This window comes from Nyctereutes procyonoides, unplaced genomic scaffold, assembly GCF_905146905.1.
Source record: "Nyctereutes procyonoides isolate TBG_1078 unplaced genomic scaffold, NYPRO_anot_genome, whole genome shotgun sequence".
Lineage (NCBI taxonomy): Eukaryota > Metazoa > Chordata > Mammalia > Carnivora > Canidae > Nyctereutes > Nyctereutes procyonoides.
The window spans coordinates 17,481,106-17,507,032 of NW_026575155.1; the positions used below are offsets into that span (position 1 = coordinate 17,481,106).

Here is a 25,927-nt window from a genome sequence, read left to right on the forward strand (position 1 = left end):
CTGGATTGGACCCGTGGTGCCGGGTCTACAGGGTCATCCTCCCGTCCAGGGTCACCGGGGATTTCTCCTGTGTCGTCTTCTAGAAGTGTCATAGTTTCGCATCCTACACCGCGTCCGTGACCCCTTGTGAGCCAGTCGAGAGGAGCCTAAGGTCCGTGTCCACGTTCCCTCTGCGTGTGGACGTCCAGTTGTCCAGCACCGCCTGCGGAGGGCACGGCCTTCGCCCCGTGGGTGGCCTCGCTCCTTTGTCAAGGATCCGTCGGGGGCGTTCGTGTGGCTCTGTTCCTGGGCTCTCCCTCCTGTTCCGTCCACCTGCTGGCCTGTCCCCCCCCCCCGCCCAGGGCCACACGGTCCTGATCGCGGCCGCCCTACAGCGAGTGCTGGGGCCGCGGAGTGTCGTCCTCCGACTTCACTCTTTTCCAACATGGTGTTGGCTATTCTGGGTCCTTTAGCTTCTCACAGAGACTTTAGAATCCGTTTGTCAATAACCACAGAAACCTTGGTGGGATTTTGATTGGGGCGGCATTGAGTCTACAGGCCAGGGCAGGGAGACCTGGCATCCTGACAAGCCTGAGTCTTTCTATCCATGGGCAGGGACTCTCCCTGCATTGATTTAGTTCTTTGATTTATTTTGGCAGAATTTTGCAGTTTTTCTCCTGTGGATGTTGTGCGTATACGCGTTATATTTAACCTAGATAAGTTGTCGGCGGGAATGCTAATGGAAACGGTGTGTCTCTGATTCCAAATCCTGCTTGTTCGTTACTGATACGTAGGAAAGGGACTGAATTCCGTATATTGATCGTGCATCCTACGACCTTGAGTAATCACTTCCAGGAGACTGGTTTTGTTTTTCTGTCAGTTCTTTTGGATTTTCTGCATAGACGGTCACGTCCTCTACGGACAGACAACGGTTTCTTTTCCTTCCCAATCTGTGTACTTCTATTTCCTGTTCTTGCCTTATTGCTTTAGCCAGGATCTCTAGCCCGGTTTTGAAAAGCCACGGTGAGAGAGACGTCCTTACCTTGTCCCCAATCTCGGTGAGAAAGCTTCAGGTTTCTCACCATCAAGTGGGTTATGAGCCGTAGGGATGTTTTGTAGGAATTCTTCATCCAGTGAAGGAATTTCTGTTTTATTCCTGATTTACTGAGAGCTTTCACCATGAGTGAGTGTTGGATTCGGTCAAATGCTTTTTCTACATCTGTAGACATGATTTTGTGATTCTTTTTAGTCACTGCGTTGAGGAGGTGGATTCCCTTAGTTGGGTTTTGAAGGTTGAACCAGCCTGACGTACCAGGATAAGTCCCACCTGGTCATGGCTGGCCTGTCCGCAAGGGAGGTTGTTCCCAACTAGGCAAGTCCCCCGATTCCTTAACCCGAGTGAGCGTCGGCCAACAGGAGGGGGCCCCACTTGCCAAAAGATATCACCCGCTGTGTTCCCACGAAGGTGTTCTTCCAGACTCTCAGAGCATGGCACGGGCATTTGCTTTTTTGGAGAGATCTTGGTTTCCTGCCCACAACAGCTGGGCCAGGGCCTTCAGAGCAGCAGCTGCCACGAGCTCTGCAGGGAGGTGACCGCACCGCGTCCTCCGCTCACAGTGCCTGCAACTGGACAGCGGACCCATGATTTTAGGGCTGTGGCATTTGGACACTTACTCCCCATGGGAACAACGAGGACTTTCGTGGAGAGGAAGAGGAGCTGCCCGAGGCTCGCCGGGGACCCGGGCCTGCCCTTGTAGCGTGCCGTTGTCCTGCAGCCCAGGACATCCACGGCTGCTGCATCTTGCATTGTACAGCAGTCTGGAGAACTCGTAGCTGCCTGGGAGGAGCGGCAGTGGTGGGCGTGCCCATGTTTAACTCTGGGCACAGCTGAGTCAGGACGGCAGCGCCATGACATGCAGGCTGGGCAGAGTTCTGTTCCTGAGTCTCAGAACGTCTCCCCGAGTGCACCCTCAGCCCCGGGAACTTGTGATGTGAAGAGGGCGTCGCAGCAGCTGCCATCTGGGTACACAGCAGGGAGGGTCTGACTTTGAGCATCAAGCAGGGGCTGTCTTCCCGGGGCCTGGGGTCTTCCCGTGAGGCACCCCCTGCTCCCTAGGCCTAAGGCCAGGCCGCTGCCGGAGCGAGGCTGTGCCTGCACTGACTTGGCATGAGGGTCTTGCCTGCAGGTGAGGGGGGCCCTGGCTGGTGGTGCTGGTGGGAAGTCAGGACCCTGCAGAGGGGAGACGGGATGCCCAGCACCGCCCCGGGCACACCAGCCCCGGGAGGGACCCAAAGGGCATGTGCTCCTGCCCTCCGTGGCTCCGGGCTTTCCTCTGTGTTCATTGTTCTGTCTCCAAGAGCTCTTTTAAAGATGGAGCTTGCCTTAGGCAGTTGGGGTTTGGCATTTCTACCCCTGCTCTGACCGGGTCAGCCGGGCCCTGCCGCTCAGGGCCAGAGCCCATGTACCCACCCACCGCCCTCCTCAGGACTCCCACTCACCAGTAGCCCCTTCCCCGGAGAGCGTCTCCTCCACTCTCCCCTTGCAGGTGGACCACACCAGGGTCTTCAGAGAAGGGGCTTGGGGTCGGGGCTCTTGGCCGCACTGTGGCCCCGGATTCCCAGCTCCGACTGTGGGCACACAGGCAGGAAATCACTAACGGAGAGGCCCTGCCCTCTGTGCCCAGCGCCTGATGCTCCTGGCCCAAGGTCGCAGGCTCTGGTGGCCCCTGCCTGCCCAGGAAGCCTTCTGGTCCCACCTGGAAGGACAAGATACACGGGAGAAGGCTGGGCACCATACTGTGTCCCCAGCCTAGACTCGCGCCACCTCCCTGTTCTGGGGTTCACCCCGAGAGGGACCCGCTGGGGCTGGGACTCCACGACACGGTGGGCAGGGACACCGCACAAGGCCCCCGACAAAGCTGGGCGCCTGGTGGGCTGTGTTACAAGTGTGCGCAGAGGCTCAGACCACAAGCACCGGGCCCCGATCTGCCCCGGGGTTTATTTGTGTGCAGGCTGGCTCCTCACGGGGATAAGCCTGCGGGGCCGCTGGGCTGTAGGGTTTCCCTCTGTGGCCCTGCAGACGTGTGGCTGAGGCCCACTGAGGCCCGCGGCCAGGTGGGGTGGTCCCGGGGGTGGAGGCTGGGCTGGGGTCCCAGCACATGTGTGGGCCGCCGGCCCTGAGCTCACGGGGTGCCCTGCGCAGACACGGCCTCTGGCCCCCTGGTTGGGACAGTTCCTATCGCGTCCCCCGGGGCCTGGGAGTCCATGGAAGGAGGGACGGTGGCCTGTGGCCACGAGTCCTGGCCGTCCATGGTGCCTGTAGAAGCGGGCCCGGAGCCCCTCGTGCCTCAGTGTCCCCCCGGTGCCCTGCCTGCTTGCTCCCGGGCACAGCCTCACCGGGGTCTTTTTCCTCTTTGCAGAGAGCCAGGGCTCGGAGGTGGGGCTTCTGCAGCTGCTGGGAGAGCCCCTGCCCCAACAGGTCACCCAGGTAGACGACCCCGACGTGGGGCCGGCCTTCGTCTTCGGCCCGGATGCCAACAGCGGCCAGGTGGCCCGGTACCACGTCCCCAGCCCGTTCTTCCGTGACTTCTCGCTGCTCATGCACGTGCGGCCGGCCACCGAGGGCCCGGGGGTGCTGTTTGCCATCACGGACGCGGCCCAGGCGGTGGTCTCCGTGGGCGTGAAGCTGTCGGGCGTGCGTGACGGGCAGCAGCACGTCCAGCTCCTGTACACGGAGCCCGGGGCCGCCCGGACCCGCACGGCCGCCAGCTTCCGCCTGCCCGCCTTCACCGGCCAGTGGACGCGCTTGGCGCTCAGCGTGGACGGCGCGACGGTGGCGCTGTTCGTGGACTGCGAGTTGTTCCAGAGGGTGCCCCTGGAGCGCTCCCCGGGGGGCCTGCAGCTGGAGCCCGGCGCCGGGCTGTTCGTGGCCCAGGCGGGAGGAGCGGACCCCGACAAGTTCCAGGTAAGCGACCGCGGCCGCCCCAGGGTGGGGGCCGCCTGGGGGGTGGGGGCCGTTCCTGGGGTCGGGGGCCATCCCTCAGGGTGGGGGCCGTCCTGGGGGTGGGGGCCTCCCGGGGGGTGGGGGTTGCCTGGGGGGTGGGGGCTCCAGGGACAGGTGCCGTGACCCCCTTGTGCTGTGGAGCCGGGGACATCCGGGGTCCTCGCAGGTCGGGCTCTTCCCTGCTGTCTGAGCCCCGTGGGCACCTCCCTCCACGAGGGTCTTCCTGGCGGGAAGGCCGCCCACCCGCTGCGCTGGGAGGGGTTCGGGGGGGGGTCACGTCACCCCTGCATCAACCTGCTGCTCGTCCTCATTTTCACCGACCCCTGCAGCCGCCGCGCAGTTGGCTGGGGAGCAGCGAGGGCCGTCGCCCCAGGCCTGCACCCGGCCCTCGGGGAGGCCCCGTCCCCCAGGCCCAGGCCCAGCCTCATTCTCCGCAGGACGCAGATCCCGGAGCCCGGGTGGGGTCTCTCCCAGGGCCGCGGCCTCCCACGCTCGCTTGCGGGCACGGTTCATGGGTCCCCACCTGCCCCTGCACCGGCCCTGCCGCGTGGTCCAGACGGGGTCCCCGTGTGGGCCCGAGGGGGTGGCCCCCCGGGGGACAAGGTGAATCATCGCCCAGACAAAGGGCGGCCTGAGGAGGAGGTTCTCAGCCCGGGACGGCGACGGCGCGGTGACCTTTCCCCCCGCAGGAACTCCGAGCCTCGGGGTCGGGCCGCCGGGGCCTGGACACCACACTGGGCCCCTTTGTGTTTTCAGGCTGAGCCTCAAACACGAACTGGGAGGAGGCCGGGGGGGCCGGGAGGGCTGGTGTCGCGTCTCCCGGGGCGCCGAGGCGGCCGGGGACGGGGTGGCCCGGGGCGCGGCTGCGGGTCCCCGACGCGGAGCGCGGTCGCCAGTCCCACAGGCCCGCAGCATCCGGGTGTGTGGACGTGTGTGCCTGGGTTGCTGGCGTAGACACGCTTTCATTTTTGCACACAATTCTTGGTTATTCGAATTTTTTCTTTAAAAAAAAGGACACAATTGGTTCTTTTGTGGCTGGCCTGTTTCTGTGCTTTGCGGCTTTGCTCTGAGCGGTTCCACGGCTTCTTCCTGGCTTGTCCCAAGCTCTTTCCGTAGGAGAGAACCGGTCCTCCGTCCCGTCCGCTGTAAATTTTATCTCCCGTTTGCTTTTTGCCTTTTTATCTTGTCACTTTTTCACGCAAGCCCTTGAGATACGTAACGTGGGAGACGCCCGTGGCGTGTAGCGTGGCGGCCGAGCCTCGGGCGTTGGGAAGACCCTGGGGGGCGGCTGGAGGCCCAGTGGATGTCGCGTCCTCCCGAGCCCCGTGTCCGGCCCCTGGCGGCCCGACTGGAGGCTTCAGGAATGTTCCGTGTGGGTGTTTGGTCCGATTGCAGCTGGCTGAGGGGCCAGGCTTGTGGGACCGGAGACCAGCCGCCCCAGCCCCAGGCTCTCCAGACTTTTGGGGCGAGGGTCCCGCTGTGACTCGTGCGACCGGGCTCCGGGAGGTGCAGCACGCGGGGCGGCCCCTCCGGGTGGGCGTCCCACCCCCACGCCCCCGCCTGGCGCCCCAAGGAGCCTCTGCTGTGTCTGCCCAGGAAATCAGGGCTTTGCAGGTTTCCTCCTCTCGAGTCCAGCGTGGGGCGGGTGTCCCCCGGGGCCGTGCTCCTGCCCGTTACTGGGGCACCTGCCGGCTGCCAGCCCGCTGCCTCTGAACGTCCCTACCTACTTCCACGGTGGCACCTCATGCGGGTCGGTCACGTACTGTGCCCGAGGGCCACCGCGCGGCAGGGGGGTCCGCCTCGGTGTGCGGCCTTGTGGCCACGCTGTGGACCAAAGCAGCGCCCGGTTCCCTGAAGCCAGGGGTCACCCACCAGCCATGGGCGGGCCAGATGCCCGGGACGGCGTGGGGCAGACTGGGAGCGTGTGGTCAGGGGCCCAGGTTCCCCACGCCGGCACCCGCCCCCGCCCCTTTTCCTTGCGGTGGGAGGGGGGAGGCGGGAGGCGGAGGCCACAGCGGCAGCGTCTGTGACACAGTAACGTGCCCTGACGCGACCCCGCCGGGAGGAGCCCGGTGCTCTTGTGCCAATAGTCAAGGCTTGACGCAAGCAGGTGGTCAGAAGCCACTGGTGCAAGGAGCGCGGGGACCCGGGGGGAGGGTCAGTGACCCCTGCGGCTGGGCTGTGGCTGGGGCCAGGCCCCTGGGCAGGGAGGGGGCGGAGGGCGGAGGGCGGAGCAGCAGAGCGAGGCAGGGGTGAGTCGGGCCGGGAGTGCGGGGTGCCCCCCCCCCGTAGACTCACTCAGTGCTCCCGCAGCCAGGACATGGCCCACCCCAGGCTGTCAGGGGGTGATGGTCCCTACCACCCGCGGTGGCAGCCACAGGACACGGCTGCCGTGGCCTTTGTTCGCGAAGCTCAGCGGCGTCTCTGGGTTTCACAACGTCTGCCTCCCGGCCCGTGGGCTGCTAGCAGCGGGGCTGTGGCTTTTGCACAACCGACGTCTTCCCCACTAACGTGTCCTCGGGGAGCGGTGGCTGGCTCCCCTTCCGCGCTGGTCGGTCGGGGCCAGGTCTGCGGGGGGCATGTGTGTCCCCTGCCCCCACCTGCCGGCAGCGCCCGCGCCCCCCTCATCACTGCCACCCCGGGGAGAGCTCGGCCTTCTGGAACCTAACATCAGCCCTGTGCCGTCCCTGCGCCTCCAAACCTGGGCACGCATGTCTGCGGGGCCACCCCGTCCCTCCTTTGGCAGGGCGGGCGATCCCAGCACCTGCGTCGGAGCCCCGTGCCACCGCCCCCCGACCTGAGTCCTGCTCCGTGAGGCCACCGTGGCCTGTGTCTCCTGCGGGCGGCGGGTGGCATCTGCGCGTGCCGTGCTCCTGGTGTGCACACGCGTGCTCCCACACACAGGCTCATGCATACACGTGTTCAGGGCACGCAGGTGCATACTCGCTTACATGCACACACAGGCGCTCACACGTCACCACATGCACGCACGCTCCATGCACACAGGTGTGCACTGTTCACATGCACCGATGTGCTCTCTCACACCTGCCCTCACCACATGCACACCTGCTCCATGCACCGAGGGGTGCGGTGGTTCACGTGCACACAGGTGTGCCCACACCTGCCCTCACCACATGCACACACACCTGCACGTTTGTCCACACACACACACGTGTTCACACGTGACCCGTCCACAGAGCTCACACACCTCCCACGCAGCCTGGCCGCCCTCCGTGGTGGTCAGAACATCCCAGAATTAGTAGGAAGGACACTCGTTCCTCGTGCGTACCCAGCCCCGTCCACAGCCAACTCCCCTGCAGGGCACGGACCACGTCTCTGGTCCTGGAGCCCCAGCCGGTCCGGTCCCCCCGCTGCATCTCCTCTACGTGCAGGGGTCACGGGGGGTGAGGACAGCAGCCCTGGGGGCGGCTCTGCGGGGGGGGGGATCCCTGGCGACACTAGTGAGGGGGGCCGGCCTCACTGTGACCTGGCGCTTGTGGGGATGCTGCAGGGTGGCAGGGGCCTGGGGGGCGGCGAGGGTGGCTGCGTGGTGGGCCCCATGGGCTCTGGGTCGACACAGGCGCGGCTGGTGTCCTGGAAACGTCAGGGGCTGATCTCCGGCCCCGGCAGACAGTGCTCTCTGTGGGGCCACCGCCCTCCTGCTTGGGGTCAGGCCCAGCACGCTGCCCCCCTGCCCCTGCCCCCCGGGCCCCCACCCTGGCTGCTGTCCATCAGCTTCCCTGGAGTGCCGCGAGGCCTGGACACCACCCGGCCACCCCAAAGAACCTTCCGGAACCGATGACCATCCTGACCCGACTGAGAGCCGGTGCAGCTGCCTTCTGGGCCTTGACCGGGGCCTCGGGCCATCCCTGCCTCCGACCTCCTGAAACACCGTGGTTAGGTGGGGACAGCGGTGACGGAGATGGTCCTGCCGTGGCCGCCGTGTTCAGCGCCCCCGGGTCAGCCCAGCTTCGGGAAGAGCCCATCTGCGACTCTGTTGGTGACCTGAGCTGCGCCGGCTGCTGTGGCCTCGGCCCCTGTGTGCGGCCGTGCCAAGGGGTCGGCGCCTGTGCCCCGCGGGCTGGAAATGACACACCGGCATCCGACCGCTTCCCGCCCGTGTCCTCAGCGTGTCCTTCCCCTCGTGCTGGGGCCCCGTGGGGACCGTGGAGCTTCGGGGCCTGGGTCCAGCCCTCCTTGGCCTCCCAGGGGCGGGTGTCGGGGCCTGAAGGAGCACGTGTGCACGTCCGACACATATGGACACGTGTGCACACACAGGGATATGGGATGCGGCCCTGCAGGCCTCGCTGTCCAATGCAGGGAGGTGGGGGGGGCAGAGGGTCAGAGCCGCCCCCCTGGAGGGTCTAACCGTCCTGGGTAGGGATCCAGGGGGCTTCCTGGAGGAGGCAGCCTCGGGAAGCAAGGGGAGCCCTCCCGCAGGGCTCATGGGGACACGCGGGGCGTTGTTGGGTTGTCGTCATGTGCAAGGTCACAGGGTGCAGGGTCGGCGATGGAGGGAGTCTGGAGGTCGTTTGGAGGAAGAAACAGAAGAACGTAGGGGGCATGTGCAGCCCGCAGGCCGGAGGGCCCCGCACAGGGAAACCAGGAGGCCCCTGCGTGTAGCGTGTGGGGCGGTGTGGGGCGGCCCTGAAGGGCATTTCGGGGTCCGTAGCGCCGGTGCAGTGTGCAGGGGCCAGGTTCCGCTCTGTCGGCGCCCACATGCCGCACCCCGGGGCCCGCCTTCCCCGGGGCCCTGGCCGCCTGGCCGCGGCCTACCGCGAGGGCGGTGCAGACGCGCAGGCCGGATGCACCAAGTGTGGCTTCGGTTTCGGGGAGAAGCACCAGAGTGAGTCCCCGCGGAGAAGGACGTCAAGTGAGAACAGGAAGCACCGGAACAGGCCTGTGGGTGCAGGCCTCAGCCTGGGGGCGCGTCACGGGGGAGATGCCCACATGGTCGCCCACTGGCAGCCCCCTCCGCCGCCCCCCCGCCGGCCCCGGCCCTCCTTGGTGTGGGCAGACGCGTGTCCTGCCGCATGCCGCGCCGTCCGGGAGCGCGGCCTCCCTCCCCGGCCTCATGCGGGTGCTCCGGGAGCCCCGTCCCAGACCTTCTCGCTGCGAGCCGGGTGCCGGCCGGTGTGCACCCCCCATCCCGGAGCCCACGGTGACCCCCTGTCCCTCTGCCTTAGGGGATGATCGCGGAGCTGAGGGTGCGCGGGGACCCGCACGTGAGCCCCCTGCACTGCCTGGAGGAGGACGACGAGGACAGCGGCGGGGTGAGTGGGGCCGCGGCCGGAGGGTGGAGGCGCAGGGCGGGGGCAGCCGGGAACCCCACGGGGGGACTCGAGGGCTCCTGCGGGTGCCACGAGCCGGGGACGCCCTCATCAACGGCAACGTCAGGAGGAGCCGCCGGGCCTCCAGCCCTCCCCTGGGAGCTCCCGTGGATCCGGGCGGGAGCTCCAACAACCGGGAAGAGCCAGGGCTCCGCGGTCGCTCGTGGCCAGAGCGCGCAGCGTGTGTGCGTGTGCACATGCCTCGGGTCTAAACAAGAAAATCCAGGTCTCGGGTGCGGGGGACGGAGAGCAGGGAGCCGGTGTCCTGGGGGATCCAGAGCTCAGAGTGCCCCCCGCGACCCCGGGGTGCACAGTGAGGCGTCAGCCGCGAGCAGGGGGGAGATGACTGGTCACGGTCCCCGCGGCCGCCGCCCACCCTGTTCAGCACCGCCGGCCCGTCCACCTGCGCAGCCTCGTGTCGCGGAGCCGTGCCTGGAGCCTCCCATGCTGGGCTTCCGTCCCCTGGCCGTCCCCCCGCACGGTGTCCCGGGAGCAGGGGGACGAGTCGAAAGAGGCGCGTGTGGCCCCGCGGGGACGGGGGATGCTCACCGGCGCCCTGCTCCTCCCCTGCCGCCCTCAGGTGTCTGGAGACTTTGGGAGCGGGCTGGAGGACGACCGGGAGCCGTCGGTGAGTGCCGGGGGCCGCCCTCCTGGGGTCCCGCCAGTGTGGCCGGTGAGCACACGTGTGGGACATGCTCCCAGCCGGGCCCGGGACGCTGGGGTCAGGTGGCCCGTCCGGGAGATGCACCCCCGCCCCCATAGCTCTGTCCTGAGGGATTTACAGTTCGGTTTCTAATCCTAACACCCGCCCCCCGCCCGGGTCCCTGGGTGACCTTGGTGACCCGTTCCCACCCAGCCGGTGGGTCTGTAACTCCCACGGAAGGGAAAGCAGGCAGGGGTCACCGCGAGGAAGGTTCCGGAGGTCAGGCCAGAGCTCGCCCGGCTCCCCCACCCAACACGGCACGTGGGAGGGAAAAGGCCGCTTGTGCCCCACGTGCAGGGACGGGTGGCCCCCGCCCCCTCCCTCCCAGGGCGCTGGGACCCCTGGCCCTGCGGTGGCCGGAGCGGTGCTGGGAGGGCGCCCAGTGGGCCCGGGTGCCCGTGACGGCCCTGCCCGTGTCCGGCGGCATGTGGGCCCTTCCCCCACCGAGCTCCCGTCCCCGCTGCAAACCAGAGCCGGGCACGCGGCCCCACGGGAAGGGCGCCCGGGCTGTGCCAGGGCCACGGCGTGACGTGCCCGTGACCACGTGGGGCGGTCGCACATTTCCACCCTCTGCCCCCGACCTGCCCCGGCCCGCTGCTGGGGGCCTCCCTGCTGCCAGGGAACCGGCCTCAGCCCTCCCGGGGCGCCCCCCCCCCTCCGTGGCCACGCGGGGCCTCCGCTCCCTCGGGCTCAGCAGCTCAGGGATGTCGGGAGGCCAGCGGGGTCCGGGGGTCAGCTGGGGGGCCTGGCGGCCGGCAGGTCACAGGAGGACGGCCACCGAGTGCCCTGACCTTGTGGGGTCACCGGAGCTCCTGCCCAGGGTGGGGCGGGCGGTGGCAGGAGCCTTCGGGCGCCCGCGTGCCTGGGGCCCCGTCCTGGGGTTGCGTGTGCCCCGGGGCCGGCCTTCCCCCTCGGGGGGTGTAGATCCAGCCCCACCAGGCAGGTCGCTGCCCCCAGGGAGGAGCTGGGGCGCTTGAGGTCACCGGGCCGTCCTGGGCCCCGAGCCTCCCTGGCCCGCGGGGAGACCTCCAGGCTTGGGGCGCGCGGGGGACCCCGACCCACGGGCTGTGTAGGAGAAGCCAGCGCACGAGCCCCGGAGCGTCCTCCCAGGACGAAGTCCCTGCTGCTTGTTGTCGTGTCTCTGAGAATCCGTCGAGCGCGAACCGTCCCACGGACAGACTGGCCCGTGCCCGCACGCCCAGGACGGCCGCCTGTGCGGGGTAACGGGCTGCTTCTCCCACCCTCACCTTTTGCCAGGGTCCGCTCCCCAAAGCCGAGCTCCCCGAGGCTCCCCCGGTCACTTCTCCGCCCTTGGCTGGAGGCAGGGACATGGAAGATTCCAGAACGGAAGAAATCGAGGAAGAAGCCACAGCGTCCCCGTTGGGAGGTAAGGCTGTTTGGTGGGTGGTGTGCGGGGCCGGAGGGGCTCCCCTCCGTCGGGGACACACGCCCAGCCCAGCCCCACGGCCCCAGGGGACTCGGCCCGGAGCCACTGCTTGGCCTCGCTGTGTTCTGTGTCCCGTCTCTCACGTTCGTGTCACCAGTGGGGGTCGGTGGGGCCGTCGCAAAGGTGCAGGGGGCTCACCAGGAGGCCCCCAGGGCTGGCTTTGCAGGACAGCTGGTTGCACAGGTCAGCCCCTGCCCAGGACGTCCGTGAAGCAGGCCCGTCCCAGATCGGCCTCTGGGGTTGGGGACGTTCCCTGTGGCCCTGAAGGTCTACGGGGCGGGCTGCGGGGCGGGGGCTCAGGTGTGGACCTGCTGGGGGCCAGGGTGCAGGGGCTCAGGGGGCTCAGGCGTGGACCTGCTGGGGGCCGGGGTGCAGGGGCTCGGGGCTCAGGCGTGGACCTGCTGGGGGCCAGGGTGCAGGGGCTCAGGGGGCTCGGGTGTGGACCTGCCGGGGGCCGGGGTGCAGGGGCTCAGGGGGCTCGGGTGTGGACCTGCCGGGGGCCGGGGTGCAGGGGCTCAGGGGGCTCGGGTGTGGACCTGCTGGGGGCCAGGGTGCAGGGGCTCAGGGGGCTCAGACACGGACCTGCTGGGGGCCGGGGTGCAGGGGCTCAGGGGGCTCAGGTGTGGACCTGCTGGGGGCCAGGGAGCAGGGGCTCAGGGGGCTCAGGTGTGGACCTGCTGGGGGCTAGGGAGCAGGGGTTTAGGGGGCTCGGGCGTGGACCTGCTGGGGGCCAGGGAGCAGGGGCTCAGGGGGCTCAGGTGTGGACCTGCTGGGGGCCAGGGTGCAGGGGCTCAGGGGCTCAGGCACGGACCTACTGGAGGCCAGAGTACAGGGGCTCAGGGGGCTCAGGTGTGGACCTGCTGGGGGCCAGGGTGTAGGGGTTTAGGGGGCTCGGGCGTGGACCTGCTGGGGGCCGGGGTGCAGGGGTGCGTGTCAGTCACCGTAGATTACAACCCAACACGTCCTGAGCATGAGCATCTGGTGTCAGGAAACGTCCTCGCTCCTCGGGGCTGTGCGCCTCCTGGCGGAGGGTGGTGATAAATGTGGCGACCTCCGGTGCCCAGTGAGAAGAGGAGCGACGTGGGCATGGGTGTGGGCGTGTGCGTGTCGGGGCCACGGCTGGGCTCCGGGCAGCCTGGGGTCGGGGCGGGAGCAGGGGAGCCTGGCCGTGCTCCGGGGACCGACGGCCGCCTCTGCCTCCCCAGCTCGGACCCTCCCCGGCTCGGCTACAGTCACCGTAGAGAGCGCCCAACGCCTTGGGGGCAGCCTGCAGGAGGTGAGCCCCCTCCCCAGACCCCAGGGCGGTCGGTGCTTCAGTCCACTCACCCGAGCTCCGGGAGCCCGTGGCCGGCGCTGTGTGCCCTGTGCCGGCACATCCCCTGCAGGCCCCTGGGATACCAGGCCCAGCCGGGGCCTCGGGGGGGGTCCAGCTGTCGGCCCCAGCCTGTGCCCTCCCCTCCTCGTCCCCAGGCTCCTACAGGCCCTGCGGCGCACAACCCTGAAGCATGGCCGGGACCCGGGCCACAGGGCCCCCCGGGCCCCCCAGGGCCACCAGGGAAGGATGGCACCCCTGGAAGGGACGGTGAGCCGGTGAGCACCTTCCGTGGGCTGGGCGGGCACCGGCGGGGTGCGTGTGCCAGGGCAGCAGGTCCCGGGACGGAGACCCTGGGGCAGCCCTGACTCCGAGGCTGCTTCCTCGCCGCTCCAGGAGGGGAGGGCGGCCAGGGGGCTGGCAGGGGGCCGCTGCGCTAGGGGGACGCTGTCTACCCCCACCCCGGGTCATCCGTGGGGCTTGGGGCTCGGGTGCGGGTCTCTGTTCAGACCGGGCGGGCACAGGGCGTCGGTCGGTTGCTGACGGTTCTCTTGCACGTTCCAGGGGGATCCCGGTGAGGACGGGAGGCCGGTGAGTTTGCTTCAGAGCCAGGTGTTCCTGTCTCGTGTGTGTGAGACCCTCAGGGCCCTTCCCCGTGACCCCCCGTCAGCGCCACACAGCGCACAGATTCCTAAATGAACCGTTTTGAAAATGCAGCTTAACGTCCGCTGAGAAACTACAAGTCTATTGATAGAAAAACACAGCCGTCGAGTTAGGCTCCTGGCAGGACGGAAAGGGCAGAGAGAAAAGGTGCAGCTTCCGGCTCCTAGAGGGGCAAACGCGTGAGGGGTGGGGAGGGGGCGAGGGGGCGAGGGGCGGCGCAGACCCGCCCGCAGTCGCCGCAGATAGAGCGTCTGGGTTGTTAGGAATCCTCAGATGCTGATAACGTGACGCGGGAGGTTGCCGCGAAGATGGGGGATCCCGCAGGCGGCGCCCAGTAGGGAGCCCGGGAGGGGCGGCCCCGGTGCCCCCGACACCGCTCGTCCGCGTCTGGGATGCTGCGGAGGACAGGAGGGATATTTCCTACTGAGGCCAGGCCGTCCCTGAGTCCCCGGTGCTGCGGTCGCCTGCGGGGTCCTGGGGGCTGAGGACACCAGCCAGTGCTCAGCCCGGGCGGCCTGGACCCCGCAGGACATGGGGACGGGGACAGCTCGCCCTGCTCAAACGAGCCAGAGTTTCGAGTGTGCCCGGCGCCCGTGGACACGCAAACACACGCCACCTCCGCCCCACCAGGGGCAGCCACCCAGGCGCTTGTCCACAGTGCCTCCCCTCACGCACCCATGCACACACAGGTGCACACGTGTAGGTATACACACATACATACATGCAGGTGCACACACTCGGGTGCACACGCAGGTATACACACATGGAGGTGCACACACGCGGGTGCACACAGGTACACATGCAGGTGCGCACACATGCAGGTGCACACTCAGGTGCATACACAGGAGCACACACAAGCAGGTGCACACTCAGGTGCATACACAGGTGCACACGCACACGCAGGTGCACACACAGGTATATACATATACACATGCAGATGCCCAGGTGCACACACAGGTGCACACAGAAGCAGGTGCACACACAGGTATACACATACAGGCAGGTGCACACACACAGGTGCACACACCCAGGTATACACACGCAGGTGCACACACAAGCTGATGCACACAACAGGTGCACACAAGAACTGCATACATGGAGGTGCACACACTCAGGTATACACGCAGGTGCACACACAAGCTGATGCACACACAGGTGCACACAAGAGCTGCATACATGGAGGTGCACACAGGTGCACACATGCAGGTGCACACACACTCAGGTGCATACACAGGTGCACACACATGCACACACAGGTGCACACACACGCAGGTGCACACCCAGGTATATACATATACACATGCAGATGCGTACACACACACAGGTACACACAGAAGCAGGTGCACACAGGTATACATTCAGGTGCACACACTCAGGTCGACACACATGTATGCACATACAGGCAGGTGCACGCATGCAGGTGCAGCACACACATGAAGGTGCACACACCCAGGTATACACACGCAGGTGCACACACAAACTGATGCACACACAGGTGCACACAAGAGCTGCATACATGGAGGTGCACACACAGGTGTACACACACAGGTATACACATACATTCATGTATACACGCATGCAGATTCACACACATGGGTGCACACACGCATGCACACACAGGTGCACACACAGACACACACTCAGGCATGCACACCAGCGGGAGAGAGCACTGGTGACCCCGAGGATGTCCACGGGAAGGCCACAGCGCAGCGTTTAGGGCGGGTCCGCATGGCGATCCCCAGGCACGTCCACCTCGGGTCCTGCGTGACGTCCTCCGGGGGCTCAGCGGGTCCCAGCCACGTGTCTTCAGCGGTGGGGGCAGGGTCAGCACAGAGGCGCCTTCTGACGGAGCTGCTGGTCCTTGTCTTCCAGGGTGACCCTGGGCCGCAGGGCTTCCCCGGAACCCCGGGAGACGTGGGCCCCAAGGGCGAGAAGGTGAGAGGCCGGGCGGTCTGGCCGGCGGGCCGTGCGCGTTAGGTCCTCAAGCCCTGACCGTGGTGGGGCCACACCCCCTGATGTAACCAGTGCCTTCTGTCCCCAGGGCGACCCTGGGGTCGGGCCAAGAGGACCCCCAGGACCCCAAGGGCCTCCAGGGCCACCAGGACCCTCCTTCAGACACGACAAGCTGGTGAGTCCCAGCTGCAGCCTCTTCCAGCAGGGGGGCCACCCGCTGTCCCCAGAGGAGGGACCCTCCGCCCGGTCCCCGGCTTGGCTTCCTCATGCCTCCTTCAGCTCACACCCGCCTTCCCAAGGGGGTGTCCGGGTCTGGGAGTCATTCCCCGCCGTCCATGCGGCAGGGCGTGGGTCCGTGGGGGGCCCGTGGGGTCCGTGCGCGTCCGTGGGGCCTGCCTGGCTCTGGCTCCTTCCGTTCAGGGGCCGCGTCCACTCCCCGCTTCGGCCTCTTGCTGGAAACCTCCCGACTGCTGCCCGTGTGCACAGCGCGCCCCATGAGCTCCGGGCAGGGGCGGGCCCCCACCCGCCGGCCTCAGGAGAGGGGAGGCCCGGGGGGTGGCCTGGGCTCCCAGTGACGTGTCCGTGGGCTCCTTCCCCCAGACCTTCATTGACATGGAGGGGTCCGGGTTCGGCGGTGACCTGGAGAGCCTCCGAGTGAGTGTCCGTGGGTCATGTGGGGGCGGCGGGCGCCCGGGTGGGGGTGGGGCCATCCTCTGCAGGTGCCGCTTTAACCGTCGCCTGTTTCTCCACGTCCAGGGCCCCAGAGGCTTTCCCGGCCCCCCTGGGCCCCCCGGCGTCCCAGGCCTGCCCGGAGAACCAGGCCGCTTCGGGATGAACAGCTCGGACGTCCCAGGCCCCGCGGGCCTTCCTGGTGTCCCCGGGCGGGACGGGCCCCCTGGGCTTCCCGGCGCCCCGGTAAGGCCTGCCTCCCTGGAGCCCCTCGCTGCCCCGTCCCCACCCGAGCCCGTCCTGGAGTCGGGGTGAACCGTCGGCCCCACCACGTCCTCCCCCTCCTCTTGGGAGGGGCTCCGGTCTCTGGGCCCCGGGGTGGAGGCTGAGTGGCCGCTCAGTGACCACTCGGCCCGCGGCGTCCCGGGGTGGGGGTGCCCCGGGGGACCCAGGGGCCTGGCGCTGCCCCACGGTGCCGCTGCCACGTGAACCGGGTGCCCGTCGCGTGGTGTTTGCACAGTGACATGTGGGGGCGTTCGGTGACCGGGCAGGGCCGGGGGCTCCCCCTTCTCACCGTCCCCCCGTTGGATCCACTCAAACACAAGTAAAGGAGAGAGGTGTGAAGCCGGAGCGAGCCGCCTGCGCCCTGCCGGCCTGGGCTCTGTCCTGCGTCTCTGGAACATTCCGGCGCCCTGGGTTCTCGGGAGGTGCCCGTGCCCAGGCGATCGCCCGCTGCCCCGGGAATCTTTCAGCGACTGAATCCCCCCGGGCCCACGCTCTGCTTTTCTCTCCCCCAGGGACCGCCAGGCCCTCCGGGGAAAGAAGGAGGACCAGGGAAGCCCGGCCCGAAAGGCAGCCCCGTAAGTCTGGGGGGGCGGCCACAGCGCCGTATAGGGGCCGGGGGGCGAAGGAGCCTGGGGTGTGCCCCCCACGCCTGGGGACGCCGCACGGAGGCCGCCCCCACTAAGGGTTTTCAAGTAATACTGACTCTGGGTTTGGAAGATTTAGCTCAAGTTCTAATTTTGGTCACGACCGGGGTCTGGTTTCCACGTGGTTTGGCGGATGACCCGGGGGGTCACGGGCCGTCCTTGGTGCCGTCCTCTCCGTGGGGGCCGGGCTGCGTGGGGCCGAGCGGGGGGCGCGTCCGTGGGGCTGTCTGCTCGCCGACTAGAGCCTGTCCTCCTGGCGGCGGCGGCCCCCGGGGCAGCCGGCCAGGATGGGATGACGACGGCCACAGCCCACGGGTGTGCCCGGGCCAGGACGGCACGCTGGGAGCGCTGGACTCGCGTCTCTGGGGCGCGGCGCTCAGGCACCGGCTCCCCGGGTCGGGACGAAACGACTGAAAGTGTTTGCTCTTCTCTCGCTGGCTGCACGTCTGAGCGGTCGTCCTCTCTCCCGCAGGGTGACGCGGGCGCCCCAGGACCTAAGGTACGGGCGAGACCCCCTAGCTGCCCCCTGACGGGGCAGGGTCGTGCTGCTGCGTGGGCGGGGGGGGCGGGGGTCTGTGTCCCTCGTTTGCAGGTTTGCAGGGGACACCAGGTGGGGTCGGGTGGGCCGGGTGGGCCCGAGTGCCCGCCTCAGGACTCGCCCTGCGCCAGCCCACCCCCTGCACGGCGGCCCCCACGGATCCCCACTTCCCTGCCCTGTTCGCAAGCCGCTGGGCCAGGCCCGCGCTGTCCGAGGCATCCTGGACCCTCAGGCCCTCCTCCCCGCCCCGGCCGCCCGGCTCCTCCCCGCCCCCTCCCCCAGGCATGCTCTGTGCTCCCCGGGCACCAGGGCACCAGGCCTAGAAGGAGTGTCGAGGGGGCGGGGGGGGGGGCTCCCTCTGCTGCTTCGTTTTTATTTTTCTTTGTTTGACTCAGCAAAATAGTTCATTTCTTGCTGCCCCAAGAGGCCCGGGCAGATAAGGGTTAGGGCAGCGGCTGCGATTGGGTCGGGCCCCTCGGGTCCCGCCGTCCACCCTGTGCACCCCCCCGCCGGGGTCACCTCGCGGCAGGTGTTGCCTCCGCTCACGTGACCCTGGAGGAGCGTGTGGTCAGGGCGGCCCGCGGGGAGCGGAGGCCTCGGCGGGGAGGCCGTGTCCGTCTGTCTGGTCGCCACACACGCTCACCCTTGGCTGCTCGTTTTTAAAGTGAATAAAGTCACCCCCTGTTGGGTTTGTTTTGGGAAATGTCAGTCCTGTGTTTGGCTTTTCAGGTTCGGAACAGCACAGGGGGACGGGGGTGCACGGGGGCGCAGGGGGTGTCCTGGGTTGAGCCGACACGCTGACGGCCGCAAGCGCTGACGCCCAGTCTCCCCACCTTGCAGGGAAGCAAGGGTGACCCCGGCCCCGTCGGCGTTCCGGGGGAGAGCGGCTTGGCAGGAGCCCCCGGGCCCGCTGGACCGCCAGGGCCCCCTGGACCCCCGGGGCCACCGGGACCAGGACTGGCCGCAGGGTTTGTGAGTACCAGTGGCCCCGTCCCCCCAGAAAGCCCCGGGCACCCCCGCTGACAGGACGCTCCCCCGCCCCACCTGAGCCACGAGCTCCCCAGGGAGCCCTGCTGACCCCCGACTGCGTCCGTGGAAGGAGCAGCCCCCCATTGCCGCAGGCGGTCACCGCTCAGGGCCGGGGGGCACAGTGGATGGCCAGGGGACCCCCGCACGTGCTCCGGCCTAGGAGGGCTGAGCTCACACCCACCCAGCGGGGTCCCTGCCCCTGGGCTGTGAGGGGGTCTCCTCCCACGAGAGGCCGCGGCCCGAGCGCCCCGCATGTGCTCCCGCAGGTTGACATGGAAGGCTCAGGGGAACCCTTCTGGTCGACGGCGCACGGAGCCAGCGGGCCGCAGGTATGGCCCTGGCAGGGTGCGGGGGGACACGTCCGCTGGCGCCCGGGGGCCGTCCCCCCGGGGATCTCCGTGCACTGATGAGCTCGACCGGCCTTGCCGCCAAAATTAAATATTAAAGGTTCCTGGTCTGTGGGGGTGGCCCTGAGCTGCCGGGCACCGGGGGGGACGGGCCCACGTGCGGCCGAGGGTCCCCGTGGTGCCCAGGACAGACCCCCCCGGCCCCGGGAGCACCGGCTGCTCTGGGCCTGGCCGTGTCCCCCGCTGCGGGGCTCAGGCTGTGTCCCCTCTCTGCCCCACAGGGACCACCAGGCCTGCCCGGGGTCAAGGTCAGTGAGCGCGCCCGCCCTCTCCGCAGCACCTGTGGGTTCAGGGGCCTGAGGAGCCCAAGGGGAACCGCCCGTCACGCGCCCCCCTCCCCAGCCTCGGTGCTGGGGGGCCTGAGTCCCTGGCTTCACACACTGAGGGGCGATGCCGACCCGGGGGACACGGGAACCGGACCCCGCCCGCCTCCCTGCTGGGCCCTCTGCTCCCCCGCCCTGCCCTGGGGACCCCAGCCCTCCCCGCCCCCCGAGGGCACCCCCGGGGCACGCCGTGCTCCCACACCCGCGGGTTCCAGGTGGTCAGTGTCCACCGCAGGGTGTCGCAGAGCCTTCCTTCACGAAGATCCTCTTAGGAGGTGTGACCTGGGACACCTGGGTCGGCTCAGGGGTCGCGCTGTCCAGAGACACGCTTGTTCTTAAATCTGGGGGGGCTGCTCCTGGGCCAATGGATGATGCAGCTTCTGGAACAGTCTGGGCTGCGTGCGCTGGGGGTCCCCGGACCCCCGCTCTGGGCCACGTGGGGGGGCCTGGGGGGGTGGGCACCCCGCGCGGGGTGGGCTGCCGTGCTCCATGCTCACGGGGCGCCTCTCCCACTTTAGGGGGACCCTGGGATAGCAGGACCACCGGGCACCAAGGTAAGAGAGCCTGGTCTCGGGTTCGGGAAATGAGTGACCTGAGCAGCCCAGGTCGGGAGCGGGGCGGGGCCCCATCGCCCCATCGCCCCGTTCCCCCGGAGCCACAGAGCCTCGGAATGAGGCTGCTCGGTGACCTCCAAGGCCAGACTCGGGGTCCTGCTCCCTCTGCTCCTGCTGTCTGGGCTCAGCTTCATTCCTTAGGGTCCAGGGTTATTCCAGGGGCACCTGCCCCCGGGGCAGCTCCCAGGACACTGCCCCCCAGAACACTGACCACCCCCAAGACACTGACCCCAGGACACTGACCCCCCAGGACACTGCCTTCCCAGGACATTCACCCCCCAGGACACTGACCACCCCCAGGACACTGACCCCCCAGGACACTGACCCCAGGACACTGCCCCCCCCGGACACTGACTCCCCAGGATGCTGACCCCATGACACTGCTCCCCCCCAGGACACTGACCCCAGGACACTCACCCCCCCAGGACACTGACTCCCCAGGACACTGACCCCAGGACACTGACTCCCCAGGATATTCACCCCCCAGGACACTGACCATCCCCAGGACATTGACACCCGGACACTGACTCCCCAGGACACTGACCCCAGGACACTGCTCCCCCCCCGCAGGACACTGCCCTCCAGGACACTGACTCCTCAGGACACTGACCCCCAAGGACACTGACCCTCCAGGACACTGACCCCCTAGGGTACCCCTGCCCCAGGACACCTGACCCCTGACACCCCAGGACACCCCCACCCCAGGCCACAGGACAGGCTTCCTCCTGCCAGTGTGAGTCTGGGGAACCACACGAGTCTGTCCCCCGGGGCCCCCTCCTCTCTGCCCCTTGCCCTCGGGGTGCGAGCTGGTGACCGACAGCAGGGTTTGCCGGGGGGGGGGGCTGACCCCCACCCGTCTCCCCCCGTGTGGTCCAGGGAGAAGTCGGCGCAGATGGGCCTCCCGGGTTCCCCGGCCTCCCTGGCAGAGAGGGCACGGCCGGAGCACAGGTGAGTGACTCCCTAGGGGGGCCGTAGGGGTCGTGGGGGGGAGGGGGACAGCCCCACAGGAGCTGCTCTGAGGAAGCTGGTGCCTCCGTGTGGTCTCTGGGGGCTCCCGACCAGTTTTCCGTACCCCAAGGGGTCCGTGGGATGTGGGCGGGGGGTGCCGGCCGTCTACATGGCCCCTCGGGGCCGGTGCTGGTGGTCTGGGGCCGGGGAGGCAGCTCCGTTCTGTGCAGGTGACCTGTTTCCTTCCCATCTCTGCAGGGACCCAAAGGAGAAAAAGGGACCCAGGGAGAGAAAGTGAGTCGGGGCTCGGGGTCCCCAGGCAGGGCAGGTGCATGGCCAGGCCTCGGGGCTGCCCCCCAACCCTGTGCCACCGGAATAGCCTTGGAGACCTGGGCAGAGACCCTCACGTCGGGGTGCTGGGCTCTCGGGGCTGCTGCCCTCAGCCCCAGGCGCCTCCCCACACCCGATGGGCTCTGGGAACCCCTCTAACGCTGGGTGGGCTTGGGCCCTTCCAGAGGCCCCCCCCAAGCCATCTGAGTGCCCGACGCTGGCTTTGTCTTCCAGGGCGAGCCAGGGAGGGACGGAGTGGGGCAGCCTGGGCTCCCCGGACCCCCCGGACCTCCAGGGCCCGTCGTCTACGTGTCAGAGCAGGAGGTAAGGCCCCCTCCCCGCTGCTCCACCCCACAGCACGCCCTGAGCCCCCGGGCCGCTGGCGCTCCCCACCTAGGGTGACCCCCAAAGACGCCGGGGCTCACGGTCTGTTGGTCGTATTCAGAACCAGTGACCGTGTCTCATCCTGGTGAGATTTTTAAATTATTTAAGGCAAGAAAAATACGAGGTTGGGTGTCCAGGGAGAAACGCAGGTTCTGTAGCAGAAAATCCACCCGGAACAAGGTTCCCCCCGCCCCCTGCCCCCCCGAGCCCCGCGGGTCCCGCGGCCGCCGAGCAAGCCTTGCGGAGCCGCCCGTCGGGTCCCCTCGGTTCGCGCGCTGCCAGCACCGGCAGGTGGGCTCGGGCCCCCAGCCCAGGCTGCAGACGGGGGCCGGCCCGGGCCCCAGGGTGTCCAGAAGGTTCTCCGGGCCGGGGCGGGCTCCGGTGGGCGCCTCCCCTTCTGACCGGGGGACGTCGAGGCGGTTTGCCTGTGCGTCCATTTGCGCGGTTTTTGGCCCCGTGCGAGGAGCCGGATCCTCCTGGGGAACCGCTGTCCTTCCCTTTCCCGCTCGGTGCTGTTCCCGCGGCGCCCACAGAGAGCGGCGACAGGCGTGCCGGGACCCGAGGTAGGTGCGGCGGCCCGGGGCCACCCAGCCCGCGCCCTGCACCCCGCACCCCGCGCCCTGACCCGCCCCTCTCCCCGCAGGGCCGGCCGGGACACGCAGGCTTTCCTGTAAGTGGCCGCTCAGCCCGGCGCCCCGGGGGACCGTCCGGGTCCTGGGCAGCAGCCCCTGGGGACTGGGGCGGACTCGGGGAGCAGGGGTCTTGGGGCGAGGTGTGGTGGGTGCCCTGACAGCCGTGCTGGGTCCAGGTCTGCGTGTGGCCCTCATGCCCGCCTGTCTCCCACAGGGACCGGCCGGGCCGAAGGGAGATCTGGGCTCCAAAGGCCAGCGGGGCCCCCCAGGGCCCAAGGTGAGAGGCTGGGGCGCCATACGCCCAGGGACGGCCCCCTCCGTGACCCCGGGGGGATGGACGCGAGAGCCGTGACCTCGCTGTGGCCCCGGGAGGCCCCGCGGGGATGCCCCACCTCCGCTCGCTGTGCACCTGCTCTGGGGTGTGGGTGCCCTGAGTGCGGGGTGAGGACCCCTCCCTGGAGCCTCCCTGACGCCGCCGCCCACCCCGTTCCAGGGCGAGAAGGGCGAGCCGGGCCCGGCGTTCAGCCCCGACGGCAGCATGCTGGCCCCCGCCCAGAAGGGGGCCAAGGTGAGCGTGGGGGGCGCCTGGGATGGTTCCCCTCGTCCAGGCCGGGGAGGGGGCGTCTCCAGGGGCCACGCACAGAGCACGAGGGGTCTGTCTTCCCGAGGGGAGCCTGTTCCCGCCCAGGCGTGAGCGCTGCTCCTGAGCGGGTTCCAGAACCTTCTGCACCCGGGGCCCCTTGCCCGTTCTTGTCTGTCCCTGTCATGGCCACACTGGGAAGGTCCTTGAGGTCCTCAGAGCCCTGCACGCCCACCCGGCCAGCACCGGGCGGCCCCTGGTTCTCCCCGCCTGTCGGCTGAGCGCCCTGCGGAGCGCTGGGGGTCCCAGGGTGGCTGGGGGGTCAACCTGCTCCCTCAGGACTGGGCTGGGGGCCTGTGCCAGGTCCCCCGCCCCCCAGGCTCTGGGAGGGCCCGGGCAGAGCTGGACCGGGGGTTCAGGGGCTGTGGGGGGTGGTCCTCACACCCCCGGGGTGCGGCGTCTGACGGTGCCTCTGCTTTTCCGTTCAGGGAGAGCCCGGATTCCGAGGCCCCCCGGTGAGTAGGCCCAGGCCTCCCCAGCCTGAAGGGGCGCGAGGCCGCCGAGGGGGCGCGGGTGGCCCCATGCATCCTGAGGGGCACCTTCAAGGCAGAGGTGGGTGTTGGGCAGAGACCCCGGGGGCTGGCCTCTGCTCACCTGGGAGGTGGCGCCTCCTTTCTGCAGGGTCCCTACGGGCGGCCGGGGCACAAGGGAGAGATCGGCTTCCCTGGGCGGCCGGTAAGGACCCGGGACCTCGGGCCGCGCGTGGGCAGCGGGGGGGTGGGGGGAGCAGTCCCTGCTGTTGTCCTGCCCCTGGGGACCGTCCTGCATGAGGAGCGCTCTCTCCAGGACGAAGCCCAGGGAGGCCCGGCCTGCCCACTGATGGCTGGGGCTGAGGGGCTGGGGCCAAGGGGACCCCGGGCGGGGACGGAGACCCTGGGTCAGGGAGATGGAGACCCTGGGTCAGGGATATGGAGACCCTGGGTGGGGACGGAGACCCCAGCGGGAAGAGAGACCCCAGATGGGGAGGGAGACCCCAGGCGGGGATGGAGACCTCAGGTCAGGGAATTGGAGACCCCAGGTGGGGACAGAGACCTTGGGTGGGGACGGAGAGCTGCGGAGGCCAGGGTGAGCCAGCAGCCGCAGTCCCCGCCCCTCTGCTCTGCCCCAGGGTCGCCCCGGGATGAACGGACTGAAGGGGGAGAAAGGGGAGCCAGGACAGGCCAGCGCCGGCTTCGGTATGAGGGTGAGTGTCCCCCAAGGGGCGATGGCACCCCCGGGGGCACAGAGGGGCCGTGCGCTGTGACCACGCTGTGCGGGCTGTGACATGAGGACCCCACCACGTGCACACAGAGCCCGCGCGGCCGCCTCCGACGGCCCTCCCTGCCCGCGGTGGCGACCCCACGGCCCGGCCCCCAGGGGGACGCCCCCCCAGAGCCGTGAGCCCCCGTGGTGGTGGGGGGGGACCAGGGTCCTGCAGCCGCCCATGCAGCCGTCCCCACCGTTGTGGTTGGGCCCTCGCTGCCCGTCCCCACGGGGCCTCTTCCTCCCGTGGAGTTTGCGGGAGCGCGAGATCGCTAGGTCAGGCGTCGGCGGGAAGACCCGGCCCTGGTCCGTTGGGCACTTTGGAGTCTCAGGGTGGAGGTGACACGGTGGCTGCTGGGACTGGGCCCCGCCGGCAGCGGCCTCTCTGGGGCCCGAGACCCCACCTCCGAGCCGCATCCCGTCCCCCCGTGCCCGACCTCAGTGGGGCAGCAGGGGGACCGCGGGGACGGCGCCCAGCCCACCCGCCCTGGTTCCCACGCTCCGCCCCTTCAGAAGCCCTCCTGGTGCCGCCCGGTCCCTCCGCGTTGTCCCCTTTCTGTGACTAATGAACAGAGGGTCACTCGGAGCCCCACCCGCCGCCCTGGGGTGCCCCCTTCCCACGGGGACACGCCCACGTCCAGTCCTGTCGCCCAAGGGATATTCTGGGGGACGTTCTGTCCCCCGGACCCACAACCAGAGTAAACCGGGCGCTTCCTGACTCTGTGCTGTCCCCGGAGTTCAGTCATCTGATTTTATGGAAACACCTAGAAACACTCCTGCCTGTATCTGCTGCCCTGCTCCTGTCAGCCTGGCCGTGGACCTCACAGGCTTCTTGTCCTTCCCACGCAGGGTCCACCCGGTCCCCCAGGGCCTCCGGGGCCCCCAGGCCCTCCTGGGACTCCCATCTATGACAGCAACGTAAGTCCTGCCAAGATCCCTCCCCACCCTCCTCCTCATGGGCCCTACCCAGTGCCACCCCCGGGGCGCTGACCCCCAAGGAGGGGCTGACCTCTAGGGGGGTCCTGACTCCAGGAAGAGGCTGACCTCTAGGAGGGTGCTGACCTCTAGGGGGGTGCTGACCCCCAGCCAGGAGACAGCCCAGTTTCCAGCAGAGGGTGGCTAGTGGGACCCAAGCCCATGTGCCTGGTAGGTTTTCTGTTAGAAAACAAGCCTCTACCTGGGGAAGCGAGATGGGGGGCTCTCTGGACCGGGGAGCCTGGGGCTCAAGCCCCATGGTCCGGGGGTGGGTCACGCACCCGTTTTCTGAGGCTCAGCCCCATGAAGTGAACCGTGAGGGGCCGATCACATCGTGAGTGGGGCTCCTGATCCCAAAGCCCGGTTTGCTCTCCCTCCGTGGCCTACACCCCTGGGGAGCATCCGTGTGGCTTCACGGCAGGCCGGGCCTCTGGGCCCTGGGAGCCCCGCGTGGGGGGCTCAGCTTGCAGGGAACCTTCCTCACTGGCTTCTTTGCAGGCATTTTTGGAGCCTGGCCACCCCGGACCTCCAGGATTGCCAGGTGAGGGGTCCTGGGGCCTCGGGGCGGCCAGGGTGGGACGCGGGGCCTCGTGGGTCCTGTGGGTCCTGTGAACCCCCTGCCCCCGGGCCCTCCCGGGCGGCCTCCCAGGCAGCCTGACTGGACAGCAGTGGACGCTGGCCCGGCTCCCCTGCCTCGTCCTACCGGCTGGCGCACCCTGCAGGAGTGGCCTGGTCCCCAGAGCAGCCCCTTGGGCGGGACCCCCAGGGCACACACTCCATAACGGGCCCCGGGTCTCTGTCCCTCCAGGGCACCAGGGGCCTTCTGGACCAAAGGGTGACAAAGGAGACGTGGGCCCTCCAGGACCACCAGGTGACG

General features: G+C 68.7%; 1 protein-coding gene across 5 annotated transcripts in view; it reads left to right on the forward strand.

Moving 5' to 3' along the window:
• Positions 1-25,927, forward strand: part of COL18A1 (collagen type XVIII alpha 1 chain) — a 73,289-nt gene that overhangs the window by 40,538 nt on the left and 6,824 nt on the right. For all 5 annotated transcript variants that reach the window (XM_055313443.1, XM_055313440.1, XM_055313441.1 and 2 more), the window contains exons 2-31: positions 3,399-3,943; positions 9,169-9,255; positions 9,893-9,940; positions 11,273-11,402; positions 12,668-12,738; positions 12,933-13,052; positions 13,339-13,365; positions 15,310-15,372; positions 15,479-15,565; positions 15,991-16,044; positions 16,147-16,305; positions 16,857-16,919; positions 17,461-17,487; positions 18,367-18,498; positions 18,822-18,884; positions 19,184-19,210; positions 19,804-19,839; positions 20,776-20,847; positions 21,106-21,141; positions 21,412-21,501; positions 22,095-22,124; positions 22,205-22,231; positions 22,408-22,470; positions 22,687-22,761; positions 23,262-23,288; positions 23,455-23,508; positions 23,942-24,016; positions 24,925-24,993; positions 25,549-25,591; positions 25,859-25,921. In XM_055313443.1, coding sequence (XP_055169418.1) covers positions 3,399-3,943; positions 9,169-9,255; positions 9,893-9,940; positions 11,273-11,402; positions 12,668-12,738; positions 12,933-13,052; positions 13,339-13,365; positions 15,310-15,372; positions 15,479-15,565; positions 15,991-16,044; positions 16,147-16,305; positions 16,857-16,919; positions 17,461-17,487; positions 18,367-18,498; positions 18,822-18,884; positions 19,184-19,210; positions 19,804-19,839; positions 20,776-20,847; positions 21,106-21,141; positions 21,412-21,501; positions 22,095-22,124; positions 22,205-22,231; positions 22,408-22,470; positions 22,687-22,761; positions 23,262-23,288; positions 23,455-23,508; positions 23,942-24,016; positions 24,925-24,993; positions 25,549-25,591; positions 25,859-25,921 — 2,463 coding nt within the window. The remainder of the gene's footprint in view (positions 1-3,398; positions 3,944-9,168; positions 9,256-9,892; positions 9,941-11,272; positions 11,403-12,667; positions 12,739-12,932; positions 13,053-13,338; positions 13,366-15,309; positions 15,373-15,478; positions 15,566-15,990; positions 16,045-16,146; positions 16,306-16,856; positions 16,920-17,460; positions 17,488-18,366; positions 18,499-18,821; positions 18,885-19,183; positions 19,211-19,803; positions 19,840-20,775; positions 20,848-21,105; positions 21,142-21,411; positions 21,502-22,094; positions 22,125-22,204; positions 22,232-22,407; positions 22,471-22,686; positions 22,762-23,261; positions 23,289-23,454; positions 23,509-23,941; positions 24,017-24,924; positions 24,994-25,548; positions 25,592-25,858; positions 25,922-25,927) is intronic.